Source organism: Cetorhinus maximus, chromosome 3, assembly GCF_964194155.1.
Source record: "Cetorhinus maximus chromosome 3, sCetMax3.hap1.1, whole genome shotgun sequence".
Lineage (NCBI taxonomy): Eukaryota > Metazoa > Chordata > Chondrichthyes > Lamniformes > Cetorhinidae > Cetorhinus > Cetorhinus maximus.
In genome coordinates, this window is record NC_135881.1 from 101,643,837 (window position 1) to 101,658,996 (window position 15,160).

Below are 15,160 nucleotides of genomic sequence, written 5' to 3' on the forward strand. Positions count from 1 at the left end.
TATTGTCGGCATTTTATTTGTTATATTTTGTGAGGTCTACGTGTTGGACTGCAATCTGAACTCTGTAATAATCATATTCTTAACTATAACACCCAGTGTTCAGTCACCATTGCTATGGCAACTCAAGCAATGGAACTTACTGGAAACCAGCAGTTAGCTTTTCTTTGTTTTGTATTAGCAGCATTTTTTTGGAAAAATAAAAGGTGGCTTTTACTTTTATGGGTGTAGCACTCAACCCTCATAATATGTATTAACAAAAGGCTCACACAAATATTGAGTAAAGCGCAGGCCATATAAATTGGAGCACGCGGAGCCAAGATATTCAAATTGACCAATTAGATTCTAAAGGCTTTTTATGTCCCTGGTCCCTATATTTACAGTAGGGAATGAAAACAATTGACGCGCTTCATGGGTGTAGTTTTAGTTGATATTTTGAAAAGAGACTTAATTCTTAAAGACACTTATTTTACACAGCCTAAAAAGTGCAAAATAATTATCAAATCCAGTCCTGATTTAACTAACACTTGTGCTTCGTACTCAATTCTCCTGCAGGTATATTAGGATTTATAGAAAAATGTGGCTAGGACAAATGCTACCTACAGGAACACATAAGCGTGCTAATAGAATAAGAATTTAAAATTAAAACGTGTCAGCCTTATGCTACATCGCCAATTGAATTCAGCTTTATGTGCATAAATTTAAGATTTTTTTCGAGATGAGGGTGCACTTACGAAAATATTTTTTTCGCTTTAGTAAGATGCAGACGGATGTTCTGGAGATGCCTTGCGCTCTAAAGGGAAATAACAAGAGTAAGGGATTGCAATCATTTCGTGGGAGCATCACTCATTTTCTAAACCGCTTTCAGACCCGCCAAAATTGGATAAATATTTCAATTGCATTCTTTTTAAGAATAGACCGTTCTAAACAGAAAAGATTGAGCTGTTACTATTTCCTCATCCTCCTGTAATCACCAACACTGCACGGCCTTAATTCCAACAGTGCGTTTAATTGTTCACACCAGTGTACTTTAACATACCACATGTTGGCAGAAATGAATAACAAGGATCTCTGAGATCACTTTATTGTTGAAAATGGATCCAAACTTCTACAAGGTTAGTTATATAATGAATGCTCCTGTAAATAACAGTGTCAGTATTGTCTGCTTGATTATTAGAAATACATTAAAACGTATTGAAATGGTCAACCTTCCATTTAAAATGCCGGGGTTCTTAAAACCAATTTTATTAAAATTGAATTTTAAGTTTGTGAAAAGCAGGTTTTATTCATAGTTTATATAGCCATCAGCTTCTGTTGTTAAACGGCCCGAATATTGGGGCTAATTGTGAAGAATGTTATGTTGAATTCTAGTTTATATAACGACCCAGGGGCAGATTATTGAATCGTTGTAACAACACAACACGGCACAGTGAGGAGTGAGCAAGTAGATGTAGTGGAAATTGCCTCTGGCTTAACAGACCAACATGAGTCTTACGGTTAACAGTGGAGCAGAGTCAAATAGTGAGAGCGCACATAGTTCTTGCGCACGGAAAGCGGTGGCCCCTTCCTGTTAATAAGGCGAACCGATATATCAGTAACGATGCCAATGCCGTATGCGGGTGTTCATTCTCCATTGCTAATCGGCCCCGGGCGGAGGACATCTCAGGACATTTGCGATATTGCGCGATTGTTAATGCATGTTCTTGTGGTTAGAAAATGGCGCATCCTTAATCGAACATCGAGTGAGTCGGCTTTAAATGTGTCCATACGGATGTACAGCATAACAATACCAATAACCCTGGTCGGACCTATAGAGGCAGATATAGGTTTCTGGAACGGGACCAATATTTATTGCTTGATATATATATATACATTTGAATTCCATCGTTAAACCTAGCGTAAGCATCAAAGTGCACGGGCAGTGAAATATATACAGAACGTGGCATTGGATCTAACTGACTTTATCTTTACAGGATGTATTTTCATTGCAGTAATGGAAAGTAGGCACAGTCCTTAAACTGGGCGGGGATCTGACCGAATCTATCTGCAGACATATATTTTCTAATTAAGTCAGTCGAGGTTTGCGATATCCGAGTAATAAACAGGGGGTGTAAATCCAGTTGGTGTGAGTGCGGTAGAGGAAAGGTTTGAAAAGCCGGCCTCCGTGCCTTCGGGCATTTGAATATTTTAGGTAGGTCCTGGGATGGGCTCTTCGCTGCTGCATGTGCTTGGGAGCTGTGTTGTGTCCGTGTTTCTGGTGGTTGGGCCCTCTATTGGAGTCTGGCTCGCAGACTTCCTGCAGACTTTTCTTTCTCTTCGCGCTACCCACAATTAGCAGCTTTGAAAAGCAGAGAGGAGCCGAGAGGGCGGTAGTTGAGATCACAGAGAACCGGATTCCTGTGGGTGCAGACCGGCTCCAAGGCTGCGCTATTCCCGGCCACGGCCAACCTCATTGAACACACATTCTGCAGACAAGAACATCGAAAAATAATCAATGTAACTACATTCCCGCGACCAAAAAACTTACATATATATACACTGACAAATATTTATATAGGCGCAAATACAGAGCGACATAGGTTTTTGCGAACGCATATGCATGTAAGTATATAGAAACGTCAATTTGTATATAGACACACGCACACAGATGTACACATGCAAATGCACAGTCGGCACCTGTACACGCGAGAAAGACGCCCACAAAAACATGTAAGCAAGGCCATGCTGGTTACAACTTCTCAAGAACTTGTACATGAAATCCGCTTGAAAACGTGCAATATACAAATAAGTTTATCATTTATGCACGTTTTGGATGTAATCATGTATTTCAGTTTTAGATAAATGCATCAGATTAATGTTAACCTTTTCCACTATGAATTTATCTGAGACTATTTGTGTTAATTTTAATTGGAGTGGGGAAAATTTGGGAAGTTGCATCCAGTTTTCATTTTTCATAAATGCCCTTGATTTAAAAAAAAATGTACAGGATTTAAAATCCAATTGAAATACGCATCTAAAATGGTAAAGTATCCGTGCTAGCACAGTGGAATGAAATGATGTAGAGACAAGAGTGCAGTCTGTGGAGTCTTTAGTCCGAGGTTATTTACCCAGGCTTTTGTGTCCTTCCGAAATTACTGAGATTTGGGATCGAATTAGCTCATGTTTTCTGCTATAGTGTTGCCGGGGGAAAATGAGTAAAATACAATGTGTTGACGTTATTCTATCCGTCTAGCAATCGAAGCATTAAAAGCTGTCACATCAGAACCCTTTTTAATTGTTAAGCTGCATGTCTAACGACAAGCCTGGTTAGCTGTAACTTGATACAACAGGCAACAGCAGCTCTTGAAGCCAACTCGATGTGGCTGTAAGATTTAAATGTTGAAGAATTACAGTATTTTGCACATCTTACAGTAGGAAACGCAGTTCCGTCTAATTATTTTCGCTATGCATAATGTAATCACAATCCACTCCATGCCAAGTTTAGCATCTCAATTGTTTGGGGGGGTGGAGAGAGCGGGGAGTCGGGGGGGGGGGGGGGAGGAGGATGGGGGGCACATGCTTTTACACGGCGAATGTGACTTTTTAAACACGCTCCATGGCATAGACAGAATAGCTGTCTAAAGTGTATTGCAAACTGAAATGTCTGGAGACCAGCAAATCACTTGTTGGTGGCGTAAGCGACAGCGCCTTATCCGCAGGAGTGTTTTTTTAATCAAGCTTCTCTTTAAAAATGTATAGTCAAAGTGCTTTCTGACTTAACTGTTAACGTGGTTATTAATATCTGCAGCTAATAAAATGATAATCGTGTGTAGATTCATGTGGTTCGTAATAGTGAGTAACAGTGTAAAGGGCTGAATGTGGAGAAGGGGCTGTTTTACTTTGTTAAAACAAGGTGAACAGATGGTCTATGGAAGAAAAAGTGCTGGTCATGTTTGAATTTCATTTTTTTTGCTTGAATTTTCTTTATTCCTTTAGCTCCTTTCTATTATTATTATTATCGGTTCGTTCGATTTCCCTCTCAATACTTCATGCTCATGAATATTTAAGTTTCTGGTGATAAAATAATGTTTTGTATTGAAATATTGCTTGTTTTTGATTACATATTTAAATATATGATTTAACTAGGCGAATGAAATGTTTCTGGGAGTGAGACAAAATGATACCTTCAGCTTTCATAATTGGGGTTGAAAACACTGAAGCATTTATCGTAGATGTTGGCGTTTTCTCTTAGTAGCACTCGACAGAAACAGTATCGTCGTATTTACAAATAAGAAGCCTGTGGTGTGGGGAGGCCAGTGACTGCGGATAAAGCTAGTAGTAGATCTCCAACTTCGGAAACATTCTGATTCCAGGCCAGTTCTAAGGTAATAACATACTCTAGTGTTCCCAATACATTAGGATTGGGCTGAATGCTGAGAGGAATTGATGTTTATATTTTGACAAACGGCGCCCCATCTTTCCACAAGGCACGTGAAAGACGCCGCATTCAAACTTCAGCCTTTCAGAGCTGATCCAGAACGCCAAGGACTTGAGAAATCAGCCAATCTGTCGCGCGGAAAGAGTACAGAACAAGCCACTTCCTCAATGTATCGTTTTGAATTATAAATTGCACAAAGTTTAGTTTGTAACCTTTACTAATATGTCCAAAAACCCGGGATTTAAATATCTATATTACAAGCTTAACCGCAGATCGTAAATATATATTGTCAGATATATGAAATGCAGCAACAAAACGATGCGTTTTCTTCCCATCATTAATTTGAACAAATATAATTGTCAGAAGAGACGCTATGATTAGAATAACTACCCACTTACTGGCACTATTTCATACCGTTAACTCACTCGCCTTTCTCTTGAGCTCTGTGGTTTCCATTCGTCCTTTTGACTCACATTTGTTTCTTTCTGCTTTTCTGTTGCAATTTCACCCGCTGAGAACCTTCAGAATTAAACATTGTGAGTTTTCCACTCAGCAGCCATCTGTTCTGCACAAATAATGGCGAAATTAGCCTAACTGGACAGTTGCAGCGATGTAATAACTCGCTGTAATTATCCCCCAGTCTGGATTAAGATGTTATTATTATAATCTGGACATTTACAATTGCCATAATTTGGGAAGATGCGCCGGTTCTTGATTACAGCAGTTTTATCAACCGAGCCGTCACCAAACACTGACAGTAATAACAGCTAATTTTACTGGCAATATAAGAGGTGGCGAGTGTGCAAACAATTTCACACCTGGATATGCTCACTCAACCGGAGGAGCTCACGCTTTTGCCCGGTTATACAGTAAAACGATTTGACTAAGTCACCGTTGGCAGTGTTTTCTATCGGAGGGGTGTGCACTTGGAAAGGACATGTAAGGTATGTTTGAAACTCGCTTTGTATATATACATACATATATATATGTACAATTTTATATTAAATATATGCACACATATACAATTTTTCTATACATAGACATGTTAAGACACATCGTCTATGGAAGGGGGAGAGGTTATGCATGAGTACAAGCGAAAGTGTTTTGCAAAATCTCGAATGGTTCGGGACGGCTTGATGGTGATCACTCTTGGATACATCTTTCTTTAGGACCATCACACTGACACTCGTCGCTTTGATGGGCGGGGTGGGGTAGGATAATTCTGAAAAGGAGTTCAGTACAGAATGTTTTCTGGAAATCCTATCCGCTTATGTTCTGTTTTGCCTGTGGCGCTTTACTGAACAATTTGCAGACAACCTTGGTAATAGAATCGTAGTGTTTCAGAGGTCCAAACTTATGAGAATGAGTCCTCCGTCCATCCATCATCCATCCATCCATCCATCTATCTGTCTGTCTATCTAGTGAAATAGACAGACAATTTTATCATTTTACAATCAATATATTCAAGAACAAGACACAACACATTGATAACTCAATTCTGAGATATCCCGATAACATAGCATAGTAGCTCAGTTGCAGTAATTCATATATTTCAAGAGAGTATTCCGTGCAATTCCGGCTGGTGATTTTGTAAACCGCGATATATATTAAAATAATATTGTATATAAGGGATCCGTTTTATATTTTGGAATATTTTGCTTTTGACCAAATAAACTGTTATAAACAGCGTCCAAGATGATTGCATTTCCAACGTTATTTGTTCCTAAGTTTTTCCAATTTGATGCTGTTTGGGGTCGTCACTTTGTTGCCCTGCTTATAGTAACAGACCAACTACAAGTCATGGTAGAATAAAAATATGTTTATGATTATAATGGCATCTTATTTTCAAGAAGACAGAGCTCCTAGAGGTTAAGCCAAACTTTGCACTTGAACTCACGGCCTCCCGGTCTGGACATGTTTAATCACCTCGTGGGCCAGCCTGGCACAAACTGCACTCGGTATGTTCGCTATCAGTGGACGGTGTAAGATATTTTAATGAAATTGTGTGTGTGTGTGTGTGTGTGTGTAAATATGCTTAATATTTAGCTCTGAAAGGATTTAAATTATGATCTCTGCCTAGACCCACATGGACGACGTCAGACGCAGTTGTACACTTGGCTTCGCTTGTTTTTTCTACATCAGTGGGCGGTTCGAGGGTCAGGCGGAAGTGCAGCTTCGGTCCCGAAAGAAATATTGGCGAAATAACTCGAAACCAGGCATTTTTTTATATAAGAGCACACAAGATGGAGGTGGGATGTAAAAACATGAGGGATAGGCTGACTCCGTAATCCTTCAAATCTCGGCAAAACAGGCAGCACACCCAACCCCCACCCCCATCATCCCGTTCCCCACCCCCCGCCAGCCCCCAGTCCCCAAAGCCTCAGCCGGAGGGCGAGGGAGCCTCGGTAACGCGCAAGGAAAACTACTCCCTATTTTACAATTAAACTGAATTCACAATTTGTCTCAGAGTTTTTACTAACAATGAAAGCACTAATTCACAGTGCCTGTGTCTTCATTCTGCCCCGAAAAGGCATTTCCGAGACACGAGGGGCAAGAAATATTTTGTATAACGTTATGTGTCGGGAAGAAATGATTCTCCCCGATCCCTGATAGCACACTTAACACAAGGAATACGATTTGTTCTGCGTACTGTCTTTCCATTCGCCATGGAAACCAAGAGCTGAAACAAACAGATAAAGGATACATATTGCTTTCCTCGCTGAGCTAGAGGGGCTGAAACATCTGCTGCAATGAAGAGTGTATAATATCCCATGTGGCTTCTCGTAAACCATACACTGAACATGGCACCGAGACTGCCATAACACATGCCATCGAGAGGGGCACGATCTTACAATGTGTTATATTAAAGTACAGAATTCATGTAATGCTTGAAACGGTGATTTAAAATCCCACTTATGAAGAGGATGCCGAGCCGCTTTACTTACATTCTGCTGTGCGTCTTAATTACCAGACAAGTGATTATGATTTCCACGGGGAAAACAAACAATTACAGTGTGATGCACTATTGTATCCATAAAGAGTTCATTTCGTCGGGCATTTGCTTTATCACTTAAATACGCCAGCAATCTTGTTTTGTACCGACACCTTGAACACAAATATATAGACGATATAAGGACGGGTCTCTAGATATACAGAGAGAAATTGGGCTGGGATATAATCCATCCTGCATTCATGTTCATATTGTACGGTTAGTTGGTTCAGTGGTTTTCATTTGATTCCCACTTACTGTTATGAAGGCGGAAAAGACCGCCTATCATCTTAAGAGGATCGGTCTAATTCCTGCACCATCTCTCAAGGCAACTTTCTTAACGCTTTGATTAAATATTAGCTCAAATGTAAATATTTGGTCAGAGCCACTGACTTAGGTAGGTGACGTTCCATCTCGTGAAAAAAACATACTATAGAACCTTTTTAGCGACAGATAAACAGCATTTATAAGAAAATGGCTGGGCTTTTTATTCGGCACATTAACTAGTCTTTCAAAAAAAATACTGTGAGGAAACCAATTGTAATCGCCGGTGGAAGCCTTCGCTATGATGTTGAATGGTTTAACTCTGCTTGTCCTGTAAATACACAGGTGGGAATCTTTCCCTCAAAATGTGTTAACATGCAAAATAGCCGTGCTTAATCTTTACAAGCAATACCAAATTAGGCTCAATGCAATAAATATTGAGATTTGGGCGCGTTATAAACAGAAAATGATTGAGATTTTAAATCGTGATTTTAATCCCAATTGCGCTCACAGCTGCCTTAAATCGGTTTTACAGCGAAGTTGTTCCACCAGAGCTCCGCATTAATCTTGTTTACTTTTGAATGTTCTTAATCACTTCGATTAATCGACGTCTTTTTAATTTATTCCACAAATTGCAATTTATTGTTTGAAATTAGATTTAGGTATGCAATTAAAGTATGCATTAAAGTCATTTTAAAAATCAGGCATGGGGTGCTTTGCTTAAAATGTACAAGGGCTGTGCACATTTGTGCATTTTTTTCCAGGAATTACACACTGCTTCACGAAAATCACAGTTTGAAGTTATTTTCTTCTTTGCAGATGCGGGATTCGTTTTGCTAAGCTTGGCACTTTTACTGGATCGGATTTAAGAAGCCCCTTTAATTGGTTTATGAATAACACAACGTTCTATTCTTTCTCTTTTGTTTCACTCTTCTTCCTGAATTTAAATAAAGATAGCTCTTTAGTATTAAAAGTGGAAGAAAATTACATGTAATTACCTTTGACTGTAAAAACGCTGTAATCAGCGGGCTACAATAAAAATTACCCTAATTATAGTCGCTTTTATGATGGTCTAAGCCTTTCTCGTGAATAATACCGTAAATTGTACCAAATATCAGCTTTAAATTGGATGGGACTGCAGCTGGAGGTTTTTGTTTAGTATTGATCGTGTTGGATTGTACATTAGATTTTCACAGTTCGAGAAAAGCAGTCAATATTGCCAGTGGAGTGGCGAGTCCATTAAATGAGATCAGAACCGTGGCTGATAATAGAGCTCTGTAATTTACTTCCTTGCTTGTTCACTAGAACCAAACAACTTTATGTTGGTAAGTAATGATGGTTTTGTACATACTGCGAGTTATTGTCATTTTGGAATCTTGTGCATGTCTTTTTTTTGTCAATTGTGATCAATGGCCCAGATTCAGTGGCTCTCAGTTAGATGTGTACAGGTCCATGGTGATACAACTTTGGATTGTGTGTCGCATTTTTATCGTTTGCTTGTTTCTAGTTCACTTATGCCATTCATTTATGAATTATATCTTGAACAAAGAAAATCTGCAGATTTCTTTGCGGAACTTCACAATATTATATAGCAGTTTGTGTTTAATCAATGTTTTGTAAAATATTTTATGGTAATTTCAGTGGTCTTGTCTTAGATTGGGTTATTTTAATGTAAGGCCAAGCACGTCTTTAAAATTTGTTATCGGAATGTTGGCCATCCCGGCAAAGCTGCAGTTTGGATATTAACATAGCACAGTGACAGACGGATTTCTGAAATTCCCACCAACTCCCCCAGAAACACATCCTTTCGAAAAAATATGCGATCTTTACGGAGCGGAACCAGAGGTTAGCAAGCAGTAGTACATCGTTGAAGTGAAATTATTTTAATGTGTTTGAAACAACGGTGACTACAAGACACGTGTGATTTATGATTTTATGATTTATTACTCAGTATGAAAGAGACATAAAACATATAAACTATGTACAACTAAAAATTAAACAATATATACATACAAGTTGTCATTTTATAAGTTTCCAGTGCGTCTTAGCATCACCAACCCATGCTGTTTTAAAATCAGCATAAAATCTTCCAAATTGCATTCGTATTTGTGGTCATTGGATATCGTAGAATCTATGGAGGCAGTGGCAGTTATTTTGTAATGTCTACAGCCACCGACCATTCCTCCTTTTCCACCCACTGCCAGTCTGCTGCTAGATCTCCCATTCAAAATGGTACCATGGGCATCTGGGCATTGCCTAACGACGGGCGCCCTCTAAGCCCATTATGTTCTGTCCATTGAGACTTACTGGCCTCGGACTGTCACATCATCTGTCTTTGCACGGTGTCCTGGTGAGTCGTGGAGTACCAGGGGGAATAACCAGCCATATAATTGTTCGGGGTCATGTTAACGCTTTTGGCCGAAGTTGAGATGTCCCACACTGGTGGCATGGCTGGAGAGCGAGGGGAAAGAGCAGCCGATCCTGGCACAGAATCATTCTCAAGAGGATTGCCGCCCTGTTTCATCAGTTTCTTAAATTTTGAGCGTTTGTTCTGGAACCAGATCTTCACCTACAATAACATATTTTAAAAAAAGGAAAGGCAGGGGCTTTAAACGGCGGTCAAAATCTTTGATTTGAGTTAACTAAAGTATTCACCTTCGCTAAAATTGAAATGATTGCAACATGGTATAGGATTATAATCAGAAACGGTATCATCACAAGCCAAATGTCAACGCGAAAGCAAGATAACTGTTCTAGCAAATAATTTTGCATACATTCTTCAATTTGTTTCAGTTTTTAAAAAAATATATACCAATGCGGCCGGAACATTGCTTTACTAAAAATCCCTTTATGGCATATAGACTTTTTTTATCCTTTACACTGACTAGGAAATTCTACCCTGGTCTGTGAAGTCATTATGAGGTAATAACGCTATAAATTTCACAGCTTTTGGCAATAGTTTCCTCTTTAGACTGCATTAAAATAATGCTCGGGATATAAGGAGACACTAAAATAATACAATCATTTTAATAATTCCTGACGTTTCCACGATGTGTGGAGATATTTCCATATCTTCCCTCTAATTTCCTTTATAGTTAGAAAATAATATTCTGATAATCAGACGTTACATGTCACACCATCTTCAAAAGATTTAACCTTATTAACTTGTTGGAGCATGTTACAATAAATAAATTAAACTTATTGTAAAAGCAACACTTTCGGATTGACTAGTAAAACGATAAGGTTCAAACTGCCCGAGATTTAAATGAAGTTCAGATTGAACACAAGGACTGGAATTATTAAAATGCCTCAGACGAAACGCTCGGTGCATAAATTTCCAACTTGAAAGTCGCCTGATTTCGACATGCAGAAATGCAGCAAAATTTTAATTAACACTTCTATATTTTAAAAATCGTATTGCAGATTTTCACAGTAGAGTTAATAGCCTTCAAATGTAAATTATCCTTACAATTCAGGCAGAAAGTCAATAATTTTATAATATTTGTACATTGTGTGATAAGTTTTTAATGATTATATACCTACTACCTCTCAAGTGAGTTATACATTTCTTATTTTGCAATTACGATCGCTTTACAGGAATGCATTTTGTTTATTTTATTGATCACATGCATTCCTTCATTTCCCTCCATGATCCATCAAATCATAAATGATTTTCTTGTCTCATCTCTTCCTAAGCCACCCCAACCCCCACTACCGCCGCCCACCACCCCCCCACCCCTACCCAAAAAAATACCGAAGATTACTAGTGGTGAAGTAGCAACAGTGTTTGACAGGTCGTTCAAAATAGACACAGGTAATCAACGGTGTGTTATGAACTTGACTGATAAACTCTTATGCACAAACATAGAATGGGTCTAATCATCTATTAAATCAATTGTTTTCAAATGTGCTACATCTTAGGCAGTTTATAATAGTGGGAACGGTAAATGTATTAAAAGAAAGAAACTGACAGCCGCAATAAACGACAGTAAAACAGACGCGACACAGTCATCATTGTTGTACTTCCATTCCGCTTTGTAAAATAATACCTGAAATATCCCAGGAAGACTGACATTCTAAAAAAAAGATTGTTTTTGTAAGTTTGAAACCAAATCAGTCAAGTTGGCGAATGTACTTGTATCGTGATAATACTGCAATGCTCTTGTCCATCAATAAATAATCCTTTTTTGTTACTTTGACTTGATTTTTGAATTATTAGCCATTCCATTTACACAGATACTTTTAAGGAAATATTCTTAAAACGAGATGAAAACTGCTTGCTGACACATATTTGAATTATGAGAAATATTAATATTCTAATTGGCTCCCAATGAAAAATAATCTTGTAATTGATCTGGATAAAACTTTGCTTATAGCAGTTGCGGCGAGGGACGAAAAGCTACCGTGACTAGACAAGGGTCAGTTAAATCCTTAACAAACGCACAACTCTTTTCGTTGCAGACCTCCCATCGTTCTGTTAGAAAGATTTGAAAGAAGAACCGGCAGTGGCTGAAAATGAATCAAGGAAGCATATTATGATAAACAGAATCTTTGTCTCAGTAGTCTATTAGTAGCAAACTTTTCCAAAGCTGTTTATCCAGGGTTTAAACACATTTCATATATTTTACCATCATGCCTTGCTAAATGCATATCTTATGATTATTATCGAGCAAGTGGGGAATCATACATTAAACTGCCTTATTCCCAACATGTTCAATGGGCGCGGTTAAGTGTGTGAGGTACTTTGTTAACTCCTGTTTCAAAGGGAACACCATTGAATTCAGATCGGGGGAGAAATACAATAGACGCCGTGCCAAAACGTATGGTAAGTTCCACCATTTTAAAAAAAAACATATACCTTTGACACCCCCAAATGAGGAGAATCATCGGATTTTGTAACAAGACTATCTTTAGCATCGCCCAAGCACACTCTGGGTAACTTGAGCTTTATAAACTTGGAAAAGTAATATTTTAATGCGGTGAAAGCTGCTGTCAATTACAAACAGATTGTGCATGTGGCCAACTTGTGTTGAACAGACTTATTGTGGTTTTGGATAGACTGCGCTAAGAGCACCAAAGTCTGGGCAATAAGTCTATTACATCTCTCAGCTTTTATAGAAGACTTAAACATCGTTCTTAAATATCAAATAATCTTATAGTAACACTTCAAATGCCAATCATTTTTGATGATGACGTTTAAATGAGTTTATATCTAATTACACTGTCACGGAAAAGTATCATGTTAAAACATAAAAAAAACAAATCGGTGAGGCTAGGCATTTGATTTAATGTTATATTTGTTGCAGGATTGGGCCCACATGGTGCTTTTAAAGCTGCACTTTACCATTATGTTATCTTGTGTTTTCTAGACCGTCAGTTTTGATCCAAAAAACTAAAGTTAGCGATCATTATCTAAAATTGAAAGGCCGAAGTTAATTTTAAATTGGGCAATGAGATCAGGACTGAGCATTTTATGTTTCTGTGCCATATTAACCGAGCCATTTCATGAAGCACGCTTGTAACATACTACGTGCAGCAGCGGAGAATCTCGTTAAAGTGGTCCTTCTGTGCACTTTGATTTACATAGTCACTAAATGTAACTTGAAAAACAAACAGGTCACAAGAAGAGCTAACGCCAGAAGCCGATGTTCCCCACAGCTGCCTGGTAAATCACTCTTTCCTGGGCACTGTACCTGTGTTTGTGTGAGCCCCAGCGAAGCGGCCAGCTCAGCTCTCTCGGGCAAAGCCAAGTATTGAGTCTGCTGAAAACGATGATTTAACGCCTGCAGCTGCAGACTTGAATAAATAGTGCGAGGCTTGCGGATCTTTTTCCCTTTTCCATTAAAACGGATCTCCCCATTTTCAATTACTGTTGTCTTTTGTTGTTCTGGAAAACAAGCATACGGTACACGACATTTTGCACGGCCCAGTTCACAGCACATTCCTGAATCTATTTAAACACTCTGCAGATATGTTTTTTTCTCTCTCAGAGCTATTAACGAGATATGTTCCTTAACGGATGTTTAGGAACATTAACTGCTCTTGAACAATCTGGCCTGATTAAAATAATCTGGAGAATTCCATTATCTTTAGCCCCTGGCAAATTACAATAAAAAAAACATGCTGAGTACAACTGGCGACGTGACATATACGATTTAACAGCAAGATGTATTAATTAATGAAACGTCAGTTGCTTGCAAATGCATTTACATGGCACCACGTAATTGACAGGGCCGACAGGGGTATACTGTTATTTGGCGAAAATAAGTTATATTGCATCAAATGAACACTGAGGAACCCAAAGTTCCGATTACATATTGACATCACGTCATTACCTTTCAGTTTACTTTTACTTCTCTCGGTCGAAAATTGTTACCAAATCTATTGCAAGCGTGCTGACAGATATCCCCATTAAAACATCCCAGACAAAAGAAGGAAAGAAACATAAGACTTGGCGAGTTAACATTTGTAATGAAAACCTACTAAAAGAAAGGTTGAAGGAATGAAATTAAATTTAGAAACAAAAAGAAATCAGTAATCGAACATAGAAAAATGAGAAAGGAATAGAAAATATGACACAAAAGGTTTAACGTGCATTTCTTACACGGTTTAAACAATCTTCTGCTTGAACCAGTAGAGAATATCACTGTTGATTTAATCAGGAAGGAAAACGGAAAGGCCGAATGTGGATTACTCTGGGTCTGATCGAAGACTCACCTGTCTCGTCTAAACGTGTCTGGCTAGCAGTGTTGTTGCTGTGGTAGGACGGCAGGTAGGGACTGTGATGAGAGTGACTCATGTAGGGATAAGGCAAGGATCTGTTGTAAGTGTTGGCGGCCGGGTACGAGCTGTCGTGCTGGTGTGAGTGTCCTCCTGAGTGCAGGCAATGCACCGGGTAGTGACCGTGAGACATGGCTGGCGAGCTCTGCTGGGATTGCTGGCCAAACTCCATGAAAGCAGATTTAGAGTCCGAGGCTTCCAAACCGTCAGCCATCGTAGTCATGGTCATTATAAAACTTCAACTGGGGGGGAAAAAATACTCTTAAAGGCGATACACTTGTCTTTTTCATGAAGAGGGCAAATCTTCCGAGGAGAAAGCGCGAGCGTGTAAACTCCTTTTTGTAAGTAAAAAAGGTTATTTTGGGCTTCCAAGTTGATTGGAGCAAGGACGGAGTTGAGGCAGTCTTTTAGTGGATTCTGCTAAAGTTAAGGCTCTGCTTTCAGACTTGATGCAGATGCTGTAATGTGCCACAAGTCGAATGGTTTGTCTCCAAAGGGCAGCAGCTCCTGATTGGTCATCTCTTTGCCTCGTCATCCTTCTGCCACTACTACTGGATTCACTGGATGCAGTCAACAGTGGGTTAACCCGGCTAATTTAAGCACAGCCCAAATAACCTTTTGCAACAACGCTAATAATTGCTCTCCTTTTACACAGATCCAAAGGAATTATAACCCTCAAACAGCACTGTTATTTGGATAGCATAAGGCTGTAG

General features: G+C 38.9%; 1 protein-coding gene across 1 annotated transcript; it reads right to left on the bottom strand.

The window, feature by feature from the left end:
- Positions 1 to 9,586: 9,586 nt before the first annotated feature.
- Positions 9,587 to 14,898, bottom strand: dlx6a (distal-less homeobox 6a). The gene is made up of 3 exons (XM_078534974.1): positions 14,385 to 14,898; positions 13,361 to 13,554; positions 9,587 to 10,236 (listed from the first exon to the last, which is right to left on the bottom strand). Exons 1-3 carry the CDS (start codon positions 14,674 to 14,676, stop codon positions 9,988 to 9,990), a joined length of 735 nt encoding a protein of 244 aa, XP_078391100.1. The 5' UTR covers positions 14,677 to 14,898; the 3' UTR covers positions 9,587 to 9,987.
- Between the last annotated feature and the right edge of the window lie 262 nt (positions 14,899 to 15,160).

Excerpts from the sequence above, each read along its gene's own strand:
- dlx6a (XM_078534974.1), bottom strand. The coding sequence starts at position 14,676 with ATGACCATGACTACGATGGCTGACGGTTTGGAAGCCTCGGACTCTAAA. Across the intron at positions 13,555-14,384 it reads GACACGTTTAGACGAGACAG|AACAACAAAAGACAACAGTA; the intron begins GTGAGTCTTCGA and ends CTTGTTTTCCAG. Across the intron at positions 10,237-13,360 it reads TGGGGCTCACACAAACACAG|GTGAAGATCTGGTTCCAGAA; the intron begins GTACAGTGCCCA and ends ATGTTATTGTAG.